This window comes from Melanostigma gelatinosum (assembly GCF_949748355.1).
Source record: "Melanostigma gelatinosum genome assembly, chromosome: 5".
Classification (NCBI taxonomy): domain Eukaryota; kingdom Metazoa; phylum Chordata; class Actinopteri; order Perciformes; family Zoarcidae; genus Melanostigma; species Melanostigma gelatinosum.
The window spans coordinates 13899141-13914535 of NC_136638.1; the positions used below are offsets into that span (position 1 = coordinate 13899141).

At 45.9% G+C, this 15395-nt stretch overlaps 2 protein-coding genes across 2 annotated transcripts; both read right to left on the reverse strand.

Annotated features, from left to right (window-relative positions):
* Window positions 1–232: 232 nt before the first annotated feature.
* kctd12b (potassium channel tetramerisation domain containing 12b) lies at window positions 233–3739 on the reverse strand. Its single transcript, XM_079268871.1, has one exon. The coding sequence runs from the start codon at window positions 3020–3022 to the stop codon at window positions 2171–2173; it is 852 nt and encodes a 283-aa protein (XP_079124997.1). The 5' UTR covers window positions 3023–3739; the 3' UTR covers window positions 233–2170.
* A 4450-nt stretch (window positions 3740–8189) lies between these two features.
* znf711 (zinc finger protein 711) lies at window positions 8190–15391 on the reverse strand. The gene is made up of 8 exons (XM_079268186.1): window positions 15275–15391; window positions 14074–14160; window positions 13864–13962; window positions 12563–13432; window positions 12304–12450; window positions 11984–12163; window positions 11561–11695; window positions 8190–11462 (listed from the first exon to the last, which is right to left on the reverse strand). Exons 3-8 carry the CDS (start codon window positions 13940–13942, stop codon window positions 10282–10284), a joined length of 2592 nt encoding a protein of 863 aa, XP_079124312.1. The 5' UTR covers window positions 13943–13962; window positions 14074–14160; window positions 15275–15391; the 3' UTR covers window positions 8190–10281.
* Between the last annotated feature and the right edge of the window lie 4 nt (window positions 15392–15395).

A 15395-nucleotide genomic window follows, 5' to 3' on the forward strand; every position in this document is an offset into this window, starting at 1 on the left:
AGAGTGTTGAACATTTAATATAAGCAGAGTTTGTGTCCAAGGACATTTCCTTGAATGGTGAGATTTAAATTGAAATTGGTTTACTTGTGATTGAAGTTGTAGTGTTGCTGAAAATTAAAAACGTAAACTGCAGCATGATGAAGACATGTGCCACTTTCGTCCTTGGTTTGTGCTAAATGTCATTCAATACTGAGAGAAAACATTTCGTCATGAATGGAAGATACAACCCGAATAGAAAGAAAACATCTTTTATTTGACAAATCAATTTCGCTTTTTCGCTGAACACTTTTAATTTCAGTGGTCTGCGGCTGCAGCGACACACTGCAGCAGGTCTAACATATTGACTCAGACGTCAACAGCACTTCATCACACTGAAACACAACATTGCCGTTTCAAGACATTTTAGAATACATTTATTGTCACTGTCAGACATCCTGCCAGGACAACAACCGGAGAGTTTAGGAGAAACCCTGCACGATGCTGCCTCGACGGCTCTTTCTCAAATTCCACCTCTTCTTCTTCATAATCTTGTTACAGCATCTACATTTGGGATATTTCACTGACTGTCTGCAATTTCACGTCCTCAGCTGGATCTTATGTGCCTTCAGTTTGTATTTTAGTCTGAGGTAGGCTATATGATGTGCAGGCCTGTCCTGAGGCTGTCTCTGGAACTCGCTCCTTTAAAACTGAAGTCATACCTGCTTCCCATAAACTGCCCTCACAGTGCCCTTGCTACAGTAGTAAAGAAACATTGGGCATGGCTGGCTACAGCGTCATCCTACTCTTTCTTGTGGGTATTCACTGTCGTCAAATATGCAACAGCTTAAACTAATACCAAACGGAGTATTAAGAATAACATTATTGTTTACAGAACACTCAAAACGTGATCCGCTAAGGTGACTACCACATTTATTTTTTTGCGGACGAGGGGAGACAACATGTAGTCATGGTGTAAGCCTGTCTCGAGAAGCTCTCCGCTATCAAAATGCTCCTAAATATTGAATTGAGCAAAGAAATGTCAAAGAAGCACAATGAGCGAAAGAAATAGAGCAGTGGGCTGTGAGTGATGTAACGACATCTGCTCGGCCCTCCCAGCGAGTTATTAAAACACTGAAAGCTCTATTGCACAATCAATACACACACACCTCATCCGGCAACCTCTTTTTTTCTGTCTTTCTATCCGCGACATCTTGTGACATTTGAGATTCCATATGGTTGTTGATCAAAGCCTGCGGCTTGTTCATCTGCACCACGATCAGTGTATATTTGAAAAGGAAAACTCCACACACCTACAATCTACTTATCTCTTTCAACAACAAAAAAGAAGCTCAATGCATTTCTCTCCCCGTCCATGTGGCTGTGTTGTCATAAACCTCATTCACTCACCTCAACAGCTGAACAGATTACTACTGCACCGCAGAAACTACTGTATGGCACGTTCACAACCGCATGGCAGTGGACACATTTAAGAAAAACGGAGGGAAATTAGATTTTTGTGTTACACTTCTTTCTTGTGCTTGGGCTGCTCGCGTCTCTCAAGGCTGATAAGATGTCCAATTATTTGGTAATTTAGTTCAGAGGAGCAGGAGAGAGAGAGAGTCCGATCTGCTCCGGTGAGCAGGCAAAGTATAGCACTGAACATCACGGCCACTCTATGAAGCCCTTTACCTTATGCCCTCATGACTGCTTTAATAGTCATGTAGACACACCGGGGTGCTTATTTAACTAAATTAGCTCTTGGATACAGTATTGTGCTTCACCAAGGCAGATGCAATATATAGAGTACAAAAGGGGAAAAGTACATAGAAGGTATCAGTCTCTGCAGGAAAGGCTGTGGGGTTGCTGCGGTCGAGGACCGGGAACTACAACTAGATGGAGCGGCGGTTTGAGCAAGGGCAAAAGCTGGACCTGAGGATGACGGGGGGAGGATCTGGAGTAGAGAGGGGGCTGCAGATTGGAACCTGCAGAGAAGGTATGAAGAGTCAGAGCTGCTGGGTACTGTTCATTGGATGAAAGCTGGAGAGGCTGCAGAGAGAGATGGAGGGGCACGACATCTACGGTACATCTACTGGTGCAGGAGCCATCAGAGAGAGGACAGGATGGCTGGAGGAGGAGGGGAGGGGGGCACTTGGAGACAGGGTGGGGGACCAGGGGAACAAAGCCGATAGTCTCACTCACGGTAAAACACATATTCAGTGTAGCTGGTCCAGATCTTGTCGTCCGTCTGCTCATGGGCAAAGGCGCAGGTCCCTGTGGAATTACAGGCCACCATGTGGAAGCCTGCGTCCGCCAGCTTGTCAAAAGCCTGCTCCAGAAAGGTGAACTTGAGATAGTAGCGGGACGTGTAGCGCTCAGGGGGGCGGTCTGGGTCACGGCTCTCGTTCAGGGTCTCCCCAAACACCTCTTTGGCCAGAGAGGTCTTCCCACACACCATGATCCGTGCCACACGGCGGAATTTGGCATCGGTTTGGCTGTCACGACCCAGGGTGTATGAGCCTCGGTAGCCAATGGTGATGAACCCGGACCGCTTGCTGTCCATGGCACTGGGCACCAGGCTGGCACAGGCAGCGGCTGCAGCGCCCAGGGAGCCGAGGCTACGGGGCGCGTCGATCCCGGGTGAGGAGTCCTCTGGGTCGCTCTGACATCCCTCCTCGCCGAGGGAGTTCTGCTTGCTCATTTTGGGCGCCAGTAGCTTGACAAGCTCTGGCAGGTTGAAGAACTCAGCCTCCCTTTGCAGTCGCCCGCGCTCAGGGAAGTGGTCTGGGAGAACCAGCTGCTGGTCCCGCATGTAGTCCAGGATGTAACGGAACAGGAAACCATCACGGTCCACAAAGAAGCGACCCTTGGTGTCCATGGCCAGTCCTTTGGCTGACTTTCTACTGAACATCTCCCATAGCAGGGAGTCTGGCACACTTGTGAGGGTAGAAAAGCGGGTTATGTACACCTGGCCACCAACATTGAGCTCTATAATCTCTGGGAAGGGTACCTCCTCCCCAGATATGCAACTATCTGGTAAAGCCATGGTTTACTCCTGCCTCACGGGCGCACTTGACTGCAGCTTTAAAAAACTCTCTCGGTTGGAATGAAAGTTCAAATGACAGGGGTTAAAATAGGATTTTCAGTGGAACCTGTTCACAGTGGTTCGGCGAGGCTTGTTGCTTGTCAAAGATTTTAGGTCCTTCTGCGGTGGGTCGCCCGTGGTAACGGAGCGGCTAATCTGCAGCGCACAATTGGTATGCGCGCAATAAAAGCTGTCCGCCACTCTCACTTCAAAGCAGGCAGAAACAAAACCGTCTCACAAAAACACCCTCTATTCTAAACGACGGATTCTTTCCAATAATCACTCAAACATAGCGCAGAGCAGTTCAGGCAGCGTTGAATGGAGCCGTTGTGTCAACGTCCTTTTACGCGCAAACAGATGGGATCTCCTGAGATTGAAATTCCGCTTTTGACACCAGTTCTCTGAGCAGGAAATGAACGATTTGCACAACTGACCATAACGACTTCTCTCTTGCTCTAATTTCGTTGGGTTGTCCTGGCGCAAACAGGATCAGGTGGCCCAACTTCAATTTGACAATCCATAGTTGGTGATGTCAGTGGGGGTCTCGTTGGCGTAAAGCCACAAGGTGAAGAGGATGGTGCCGAAGTAGTGAGTGAAGAGGTAGGTGAATAAAAAGACCTCCAAGATTTCCATCACATGCAGTTCCGAATTTGCGCGAGGTGGTCAGCTCTTCTCTCTTGTCAGACGGCAACTCTGCTGCAACGTAACGGAGGACACAGCGTTATTCGCTCCGGTTAGCCACGCCCACGTGCGGTGACGCGCCTCTGCTGTGATCCAGGTCAGAGTATCTCCTAAACCAGTGTAAATTGGTCAGCGAGGTCCTTTACTGTATATGCGTAAAGGGTGCATGGCTAAGGAAGTCTGACCATTTCCCCGACAGTTTGATTGAAATAGTGATCTCTTAAATGAATGCATGAGGCCATAGAATCCATTTAAAAGGGAGTCTCACTTTCGAGGTTGTCCTGTAATTGATTTATTCATACATTCTAAAAATAAGCCTACCACACATGGGACCATAACAGCAACCAAACCTGTGGTGCCAACATCCATTTATATTTTTTTCCTTGGACTGAATAAACAAGTGAACTGAGAACAAAATAATCAGACTGCCCAATTCTCATTTTGCATGAGTCTCATTAAAACCAAGCCGCTGACTTAGAAATGGGTTTGCATTTAATTTAGATGGATTTATTTTTGGCAACACTCAGGAATCAGTGTGGTCTGTGTCCCAACGACGGATGGGATAACAGTGACATCTAGTGAAAGCTCGAGTGGAGTTTGTTTTTCTCCTCCAGAACATTAACGATGGATTCTGCTCAGATATACAGCGAGTTTGTTGTTATTCTACATTAAACTGTTCTCGTTAAAGTCCTCCCCACACTCAAAATGTGCTCCTTCACTTGGATGTTTGACCTTTACTCTGCGGAATTATGCATGTGCAGAGTTTGATGCCAAAGGCCTGTTTTCACACTCATCTGCTGAAGCGAAGAGGTTTATCTGTGCTCGCCTTTAACTCTGAGTTAAACACGTGGATGTATGATTTGTGTCAATGCAACTGTTTTGGAGGCCAATTGTGGTCCAATAGGCCCTTTTCACAGCTGCCATATGTCATAGTAGGGTAAACACAGGTGTGACAATGAATGGTCCCACTCTGTGTAGTCTGTCACACCCATTCCAGAGAGCCTAGCGTGCACAATACCAGGTCCTAACAGCGACATAATTAATATCATCAATTACACCTGTGTTGACTCTGCAATGACATGTCAAAATGGCAGCTGTGAAGAGGGCCTTGATTCAACTTATTCAAGTGTGAGGCCTTCAGCGAAGTAAAGGACATCTTGTGTTCAGCAGTTTTGTTAGTTTGGAAATAAACAATATTTGCATGTTCAGATTCTTAGATTTTTTTTTCAACTAGGCTACCCCTGAGAACATCTTCAACAAGTGATCAGTTTACAGAAATGACTTTTAGTTGACCTGTGCATTGGTCAAACTGAAGAAATAACTTTTGACCAAACAATCAAAACTCAAGGCCCACTTACTGGCTCAGCTTGAGGTTCATCAGATGACACATCCTATAGTCAAACGTGCAAACACACCAATAAAGAGCATTGATGAGTCAGACAGACCTGCAACAGGCTGCTTCCTTATGCTCGAGTATGCCTCCCCCTTTCCTCTCTCTTCAGTCATGTGTCGTCCACCACACAGTCCTCTCTGGCTAATAGGCCCATTTTGCCCATCTCCAAGCGATCTGGCACTGATTTCCCTGAAGACCTCGCAGTCTTCAGCTGGCTTGCAGCACTTACAGCCTTGTCATCAACAATCTGGCTCAGACCACTCTGGTTACGTGGGCCACCGCAGGATCTGGAGGTAATGTGGACAGTGTTGTCTGCCAATGAGATGAGTCAATGACACATAGTCTCAAGCTCCATTTGCAGTTCCCTTCACTGGAATATGCAGGAAAAAATATGCTGTGTAACGCCAGAATCCTGCATGGTGCAAAAACAAAAATAGCCAAAAATATGATCTGATGCAAAACTGTATCTAAAGATTATTGTCAACTATTAACCCAAGCCAGTGATTGAAAATGATTAAATGACTTAAATATTTTTCTCGGAATCATCAACCTTTTCACTTGCTGACTCTAAAATCCCTGCACATCAGCATGTGACCCTGGATTTCTACTGTCAGTTTCATCATAATCGCATCCAGACAATAGCTCATTGATCCTCAGAAAAATGGACAAAATGACTCCATCAAATAAATTAGTTTGACCTTCTGCAGCGGCTGGATTATGGTTGCACATTTTTTTCAATTTTCATCACAGTGATGGCCTTCAAAGGCTGTGTGTGTGTGTGTGTGTGTGTGTGTGTGTGTGTGTGTGTGTGTGTGTGTGTGTGTGTGTGTGTGTGTGTGTGTGTGTGTGTTTGATGCTCCACTGATTCAGAATAGACAGAGATAGTGGTTCAGCATACTCCGACAGGAAATGGGAAAAATGTACTGACTGCCACTGCTGTTGCTAAATCGCATGTGTTCAGAGAAAAACAAACCCGACACGCTCGCGCTGAATTCTTGGATAAGTGCGGTGCGAATGAAGAGCTACTTGGGGATGATTTTCATGGGTATGTCTGCATATTGATCTCTGTGGTTCCTGCTGACAGCTGCACCAGTTAGTGATTTATGAGACATTCTGTGGGATCAACAAAAGAAAAATGAACAGGCGGTTGCATCTATCAGGTGTTTGCGGTGCCCGTGTGAACCCATCTGCACAGCCTCATTTCCCTCAGAGCGAGGCATCGTACATCTTTCGAGACGGGGGACACGGAGGCGAAAACGAGACACGACTGCAACACATCTCAGCTCGGGTGTTAGTGTGTTGAAAAGAGTCAAACCCCCCCCCCCCCCCCCCCATGGAGTCTCAGCGTAGAGGAAAACGATGCAGTTGTTTTTTCAATCACGAGGCTGAGTCAGAGTTGACAGCAGTCACTCTGACAGATGAACAAAACAACTGGAATTAAAGGGGACATTCAACCTGGAAGGCCCGCAACACACACACACACACACACACACACACACACACACACACACACACACACACACACACACACACACACACACACACACACTCGTATTACTGCTGCAAACTTTTGAATAAACTCACTTCACTCCACCTTCTTCCTTACTCAGCCAGTGTTTTTCCTCTCTTTCTATGGTTACTCCCAAACCATTCAATCAATCAGTTTGTTTCCTCCTTCTCCAAGGACACTCCTAAACCAATCATGTCCTCCGTATAAACATAGCATGTTGGCGACTTTGACAAATGTGGCTCCACGTTCATTACCATCTCTCTCACTGAAACTTTTTCTTTGCGGTTACCAGTTCTGCAGTTAGTTGTCCGAATTTGAAGTGAGTACATTACTGAACCTGATCACAACACAAAATGACACGCTTATCAATGTCTCGACTCCCAGGCTCCGATGAGGAATCCTGGGAGTGAAAAAGTGAGTTTCTCAGGAAAATTCAGTCGTCTTCTTGTGTCTCCTTGTGTTCACGTGTCTCCTCGTGTTCTCGTGTCTCCTCCTCGTGTTCTTGTGTTTCCTCCTCGTGTTCTCGTGTCTCCTCGTGTTCTTGTCTCCTCCTCGTGTTCTTGTGTCTCCTCGTGTTCTCGTGTCTCCTCCTCGTGTCCTCGTGCATCATTGTAATTGGAAAAAATGAGTTAAAATCAAAGTGTAAAGGGGCTTTAGTTTTTCAAGTCTGGAGCATTTAAGATTTTTGTATCAATCTCACTGTTTTTGGCAAAATGAAGTGGAAGACTAAACTGTCCACTGGGATAGTATGAAGACTCAGCGGTACAACTCAGCCTCCTCGCACACTAAATCCTATATTTGTGCACAAATGTGTCGGAGGAGGAGCTGGTGATAAAGTGACATTTTGAATTCCCGTTTACCAACCAACGAACAGCTTGTTGGTCGCTGGAACCGCAGTTACTGAGGCTTACTGCCGTATTTCATCACTTCTCAATGGTTGACTAAAGTTGTACAGTCACAACAAACGTGTGGGCTGTGCTCAAAGCTGATGAAGTGACTGCTACGACTTTTACAAAATAAACAAGACTTGCAGAAGCAGGTTGTGGATAAAGCACGTTTCGAGTTCCCAAACAGGACGAGAGTGGTGGGTGCTTCATTTTCATCTGCCTGGACAATTTCACTGGTAATAAGGAGCATGGAAGTCACTCAAATGTGTCAAAACTAAAGTCCTGCATGACGTCTGCCCTGAATCCGGCCTATGAATCCACTAAATGAAATAAGGACGTCTGGAACAATCTAATATGGATTCCGTCCCTTCCTCTCGGGTGAATTTAAGAGACAATCTGGGATACAAATGTGAAACCACAGTCGACAACGCGTCAACCAAATACAGATTGGCTATAACCAACCGCCATAAATTGAGTGTGTGCATTATACCTGTGTTAAACGGAGACAAAACTGCTGACTGTGTCTTTACGATGTCAGGTAAAGATGATTCCTGCAATGAATGGACAAAAAGCGTAAAAAGATAATTGTTTATTTTGGTTCTTCCCCACCAGTAGTTTATCCACAATCAGACTGAAAGAAAATATAGACTAAGGTACACGAAATGCGGCGGGGGGGGGGTTTAATATATACCACATTGAATTTCATGGAGACGGCATATGTGCATACTTTAAAGACTAATGCCAATATGATGACCGATGACTTCACGGTAATCATCCCAGGTGTGGGATGGGGTTGGATTATTCAGGACTGCAGGACGAGGGTCTGGGAAACTTGTTAGTGAGCACAAACAAAACACAAAACCAAATCACTTTTCCACAGAACAAAACAATAAATGGTTCACCCACCACTTTCAATGACAATTCAGTTCTGATGCAGCAATGCAGCGTGCCCACTTGCTAGAGATAACAATCTTCACCTTTACCACAAAGCTCTGTCGTTGTTTATTATCTAGGGTATATATATATATATATATATATATATATATATATCTATATCTATATATATATATATGTATTAGGGGTGTAACAATACGCGTATTCGTATTGAACCGTTCGGTACGAGGCTCACGGTTCGGTACGCATGACGAACCAAACAATATGTTTGAATAAAAAACCTTTATTTAATCAGGTAGTCCCATTGAGATTAAAAATCTCTTTTGCAAGATGTAAGTAACAATACTACATAACATTAAGGAGCAGGTTTTGTTTTTTATGCTTATGTGTTGCTAAGAAGACACCCCAGAAGATGAGTCACTCAGGTATAGTTCCATCATTGTTCAAAGTCAAAGAATAACTTTATGATGTTAGTTGTAATGAATAAATATATTTTAAAATCAAGTACATTTCTCTGGCATTTATAGTTTTCTACTGTACCGAACCGTGGCTCCACTGCATCGTACCGAACCCAACCGTGAATTTTGTGAACCGTTACACCCCTAGTATATATCTATATATATGTACATACACACACAATTAAAATACAAAAAGAAATAATTAAAGTGCTTTCTACTGACTCAAACACACAATCTCTGAGAGAATGGCGTTGATACAGCATGTTCGAGTTAAAAATCACTTATTTTCTGGTTGGCTGTGTTCATCAGTGCGTGAGGGATAAAGACCAACAGATGTAAGGCATGATTGCAATCAAACGGTTAACTGAGAGAGCACACCTGTGTCATGGGAAACATCACACATACGTGCATACTTACAGTGGCAGTCAGGTGTAACCGGTTCAGGGGTTATCAAATGCAAAGCCCGCCATCGGTGAAGTTCATATACTAACACACCCGTGAGCCCTCGGCACCGTCACAGCAGATATAGTAGTCGATATCTGTGTCACAAATGTGTTGTGTACACTCAAGGGCTGTTTTATTCTACTAGTTTACCATTTCTCCTCCTTGTTAGACACCGATTATTAGACACTGCTGATCGGACCAGAAAAAGCTTCTGATTTAACTTTTAAGACATATTTAACAGAACACAGTCTATATTATACATGATTAATTTTAATGGAACTCCAAGTGTTCAGCCTTGGCAGGGAAATCCAAAATGATGGAAGTTAAAACAGTTTGATTTCTTGAAACATCTTTTTAAGGTGCGTAATGCGTCAACATCACTCAAAACCATTTCTGAACTGATGAATGTCCCCATGTCCCCCGCCCCTTAAAGACCGGACGCCGCCAAAAACAGACGTCGGGATAAAAGCTGGTTAATAGGGGAAAAAAAGATACTAGTCGGTACTATGGAGGTAAACTTCTCCGGTGCTCATTCCACATCATCTGAAGAACTGGCATGACGTTCACAAAGCACCACTTTCTGTTTTACAGGACACAGTCATCATCTTGCAGCATTTCAGCTGAGTGGGTATAAAAATATAGACATTTGAGACCCTGAATATATGTTCATATGTGATTTTTCTGCAACAAAAACAAAACACAATTTACAGCCGTCCCACTCAGTGTACACACTGCCTTTTTTCTTTAGTCTTCGCCCCCATCTAAAATGTGCTCTTGCATTACCCCTGGGGGAGGAGGTTTACACCCATGACGACACAGAACACACAACGGCAATTATAATGTTGCCGTCTTCATTAACAGCGTCACTTCTTTGTCAATACACTAAAATGACCTCTGGGTGTGTGACACAGATGTACTCGGGAAAGAGGAGTGGGTTTGTGTGCGCGGCGGCATTACATCAACATGTCTTTGTGATGCCTGGCTATGTGCTGGCTCTTCTCCGAGGGCCTCCTAAAGCCCTTGGTGCAGTAGTCGCAGCGGTGGGGGTAGTCCTTCGTGTGAATGGAGATGACGTGGCGTTTGAAGCCAGAAGCGTCCGTACTGTTATACTCACAATACTGGCACTGATAAACCTTTCTACCGCTGTGCGTCTTCATGTGCTTCTTCAGCTCAGCGGGCTGCCGGAAGCCTCGCCGGCAGCGCTTGCACTTGAAGGGAAGGTCCTTCGTATGCAAGGACAGGATGTGGCGACTCAAAGTGAAGGTGTCGGGAGCGTTGAAGTTACAATGGCGGCACTGGTGAATCTTGTTGCCCTTGTGTGTCTCCGCGTGTTTCTTCAACTCCGAAGGCCGGTGAAAGCCTTTCTCACACACGTCGCACTGGTGGGGGAAGTCCTTGGTGTGAACGGAGATGATGTGCCGCTTCAGGTCACTGGAGTTGGTGCTCTTGTGCTCACAGTGTGGACACTGGTGGGTCTTGTGGCCTTGCACCATCTCTATGTGACGCTGGAGTTCCCGTGCGTCGGCGTAGGCTTGCGGACAGTGACTGCACTTGAAAGGCAGATCCGCGCCGTGCTTGCTCTTTATGTGAGTCTTAAGGTTGGACTGATCCGCACAGCGGAACTCGCAGTGCGGGCAGTGGTAGGGCTTCTCCCCCGTGTGGGTCCGCATGTGCTTCTTCAGCTCCGACGGGTGGCGGAAGCCTTTGGCGCACTCGACGCACACGTGTGCAAAGTTCTTGCTGTGCACGGCCAGCAGGTGACGGTTGAGCAGGCCTTGTTCCGCCGTCTCGTAATCGCAGTACTTGCAGTGGTGCAGTTTGGGCTCCCGGTCCTTGACGATGAGCTTGTCGGAGCCCAAGGGGCTGGACTCGTGGTAGCGCCGCGCGTACTCGCTGTATTCTGGAGAGCGCTCATTGTTGTGATTCAGCAGCTTGTGACTCTCCAAGTGGTTATGGAAACTGACCTTCTTGTTGGTGGTAAAGTCGCAGTCCGTACACTGGTACTTCTTTTTAAGCAGGTGGTTCGGGTGGTTCTTCATGTGGCATTTGAGGAAGCCTCTTGAGCGAAACTTCTTTCCGCATAAGTGGCAGGGGTAGACCGTCAGAGGCAAACCGTCTGGTCCAATTATAACAGCTGCAAGAGACGGTTGGAAATGCTGTTAACCTTTCAAAATTGTTTAAATGATCAAATCATACAGATTTTATCATCCAAGAATTGTATGCTGTTTATACCAGTCTGAGACTGTCGGATTTCTCCTTTCTTCTTTTTCTTAGGTTTGGGTTTGAGGACACGGTTTGCACCCAGCCCCTCTCGGATTTGAAGAAATGGCGTAGCAGCTCCATTCCTCACCCGATCAATGGTATTACCTGCAGACAGTTTAGTTTTTGTTATCGGAAGGATAAAAGACTCTTCTCATGCTAAAAAATACGCTTCATGCCACTACCATGTTACATACATGTTTATTATCACAAGCTGTGACATTTACTGTACTAACTGTCCAGAGATAGACAACAACATTGTTGTTGAGTAAGTCATCTGAGTAAGCCTCCTCTTACTGATCTCCTTTCAACAGCCAGAGACTGAAGGTTGATGCCTTCCTCTCATTACAGCCACACAACCCGTCTGACAAACTGGACTAAAAGCTGTGAACATACTAATGTCATCATCCTCATCCTCATCGCTGTCGTCCTCATCATCCTCTTCTTCTTTTGGATGGTTCTTGACTGCCATGTAGACCATCTTGTCACGGCCAACTCCCAGTCTGCCCGACGACGCAGCTTCCAGGTCAGGATGGCCATTCTGGTAATCGTCCTCCGTTATTACCTCTGTTCCACCTGGAAAGAGAGGAAAAAAGAGACAATGGAATCGAAGCCACGAGCTACATTCAGTTTAACGCATTAGTTGCCTCCGGTCTGAATGGGTTAACAGGGAGGTATCTACTTGATTTTAATTGATTAAACTTAAAGCCACTTGCCTAAATCGTCGTCCGCTTCAGCTTTGAAAATGTAGACTTTGATGACCTCAGTGCCGTCATCCTCTTTACACTCCTTGTCTTCCATCACCTCAGTGCTGATCTCCAGGGGAGTGTCTCCTATGTCCAGCTTCTCTCCCACCTCATCCACTGAAGCAACACAAATAACCATAGTTGTCAAAAAGTAGCAATAAAAAACAACATGGCATTGCATAAGAAGAATGTTTATTGATATAAGTTCCCATATGGCGAGCTGTCTTACAGGAGATCATTAGGTAATCCTCAGAGCTGCTTCTTGCATCATCCTCCTCGTCTGTCTGCAGGCTAACAGCCTCGGCTGGCAGCTGTTGGTGGATTATGGTCTCGGAGTTGGCCTGCGCCACCATCAAGCCCTCGGACACAAGCTGGTGGTCCAGAGTGTTGTCCTGGTGCTCAGACAGTAGCTCCGCCACAAACACCTGGTCTGGCATGTCGTGGTGGTGGTGGTTCGAGCCCTGGATGAGGTCTGAAGTTAAGACATGATGATGATGATGATGGTGGTGATGGTGGTCCAGATCTTCCTCTATTGCGACCTCTGTGCCCAGGATGTTCTCAGGCATGATCACACAGTGTTCTGAGGACACCATGTCTTCAGTGGTAATTTCATGGGCTTCCACCCCCTGAGACTGCAGACTTTCGACGTCTACCTCCAGGCCTTCGACAACCTCAGCTTCCAAACCCTCCACTTCCACCTCAAGGCCCTCGATAACGTGAGCTTCCATGTCCTCAACATCTACCTCAGTTTCCAGGCCCTCCACCATGTGCGCCTCCAGACCCTCCACTTCCACCTCATCATCTAGGCCCTCGACAACCTGAGCCTCCAGCTCGACCACATGCGTATGTAGCCCGTCCACCACTTCTGCCTCCAAGCAGTCGACATCTGAATGTAAGCTCTCCACCACCTCGGTCTCCAGTTCCTCGACCACCTCTGTCTCTAGGCCTTGAACCACATGAGTCTCTAGGCCTTCCACCTCGAGCTCGTGCTCCAGGAGGATGCCCTCGTCCGTCATCACATCGGAGAGAAGCATACCCTCGGGCACAGTCACCACAATGTGCTCGCCATCGATGTGAGCCAGACCTCCCATTCCTGCAACTGTAAACACAAGACACAGAGAGAGGTGCATGACAAAGAGTTTAAAAAAAACAAAAGTGACAAGAAAAGCTAAAAACTGTTTTTGCACATTCTAGGTACAGCAAACATATCAGAGTATCGCCTTCTTGTTGTTGGTATGCTGTGAAAATGTCACAATGACCTTTTCATGTCACTGTGTCTTTATTATTTCGGTAGAAGATTAAGCTAAATGGCATTTACACTGTCAACTTGGCAGCTGTGACACAAACAACCTGACTAGTAAGTGTAGGGAGATGGTCTCTCATCATGGTCTACAGTAATTACATGCTTTTAGGGAATTACAGTTTCTATATATACAACCTGTAATGCTTTAGCTTGTACTTGTGGGGTATTTTGGATTACATTTTGCATGCCGAGATTATTGGTTCACCTTGTCCTATTTGACCACCTACCAAAGTCTTGCATGATCATAGCGTGGGGCATCTTCAGCTCCTGAGTGTGCAGCTCCAACACCCCTCCTCCTTGATCCATGTCTTTAATCTGGGAAGATACTGAAAATTACAGTGTACACTGAGTTAACTGTTTTCTTGAGTTTGGTTAATGTGCATTACTAAAAATGAAAGTGAAAGCACCATCTAGCAAGGCTGGTATTTAATACATACCTTCACATTTGATGACAAAACCCTTAGAATACAACCAATAGGATATTTGATGCGCTTCCTTCCATCAAGGTAAAGTAATCAATCCCTCTGACAAAGAAAAACAAACAAACAATTAGTCCTCTGGAGAATTGCGCTGTTGTTAGAAGAGAGAGAAAATAGGTAATGAGTTAGTTAGTGATGCTTAAGTGTTGTAAAAACATTACAACACACACAACATTTCCACATGGGCTCAGGTTTATAAGAAGGACACTGGTGCCACTACAAATAATGGCCTCTGGTTGAGAAACGTTCAAACACAAGGCAGAAAAACTGAGAACGGGGCAGTTGTGTTGTTGACCACTGGCTCCATCCATTGCTTATCAAGAGTACTACAGGCAGCTTCAACCCGAGGACATATAGCCAGTGCTACCCATACACCTGGAGCTGGTTGAGCCTGATGGCTGCAACCCAGCCGAGACAAAGGGCTGTCCTGCTCAGTGTGCAGAAGGAACACTGAGCAGCGGCTCTGATTGCTCCTAAAAGATGAGTCCTGGTTGCTTTCACGAGAGGAAGTGCATTGTCGTCACGTGACTGCTCAAAATTAGCCAAGTATATGTAGCGTTAGTTCCTGCAAAGACCTGCAGTTACGATGTGGGTCCCCGACTTCCACGGATATATGTTACATTGGGATAAAAACTAATACGGTGCTGCCGCTTGTGTCGTTTAACAGTGTCGTACTCTGGACTCCGCATGAGACTACACATGCTCAGAGTTTATAGCCGCCAGTGAAAGTACCGCAGACGTTATGCAATGCATACTGAGGCGGCTACCGCCCTCCACCCACTAGAGCTAACTAGCAAGCAAGCTAGGGCTGGTCCCCTGAGCGCCATTTTGTTTTAGCATAAATGCTAATTCAAGGAATGTAACAACCGATCTTATTTAGCCGTTGAAATCTCAACTACACACGTCACCGTACCAATAAATGCATTAGCACCAGCAACAACCACATATGCCTTGTGCGATCATGTTTTTACATGCCGCTCTGATCTGCGCGACGACGGCCGTCCGATCGGCTAGCTAGCCTGCTAAGCTAGGTGAAGCCGCTTGTGCCGCATTATCTTCCATGTTGTTTTTCCAAAAGGCTGAAAGAGGCCCGCTACGGCCGACTGGGCCCTTGCGTCTTATTCCACATGCCTTTCTAACCGACTCAAATTAATTTTACCTGATAGCGTCGTCTTCTGACTCTATCGGTGTTTCTCCCCCTTCTCAGTTTTGTCTGTTATTGTTTTGGTTTATTTTCGACGGTAAGCTAAGTGCGGCCTGCAGTTTAGGATCCCCGGGCA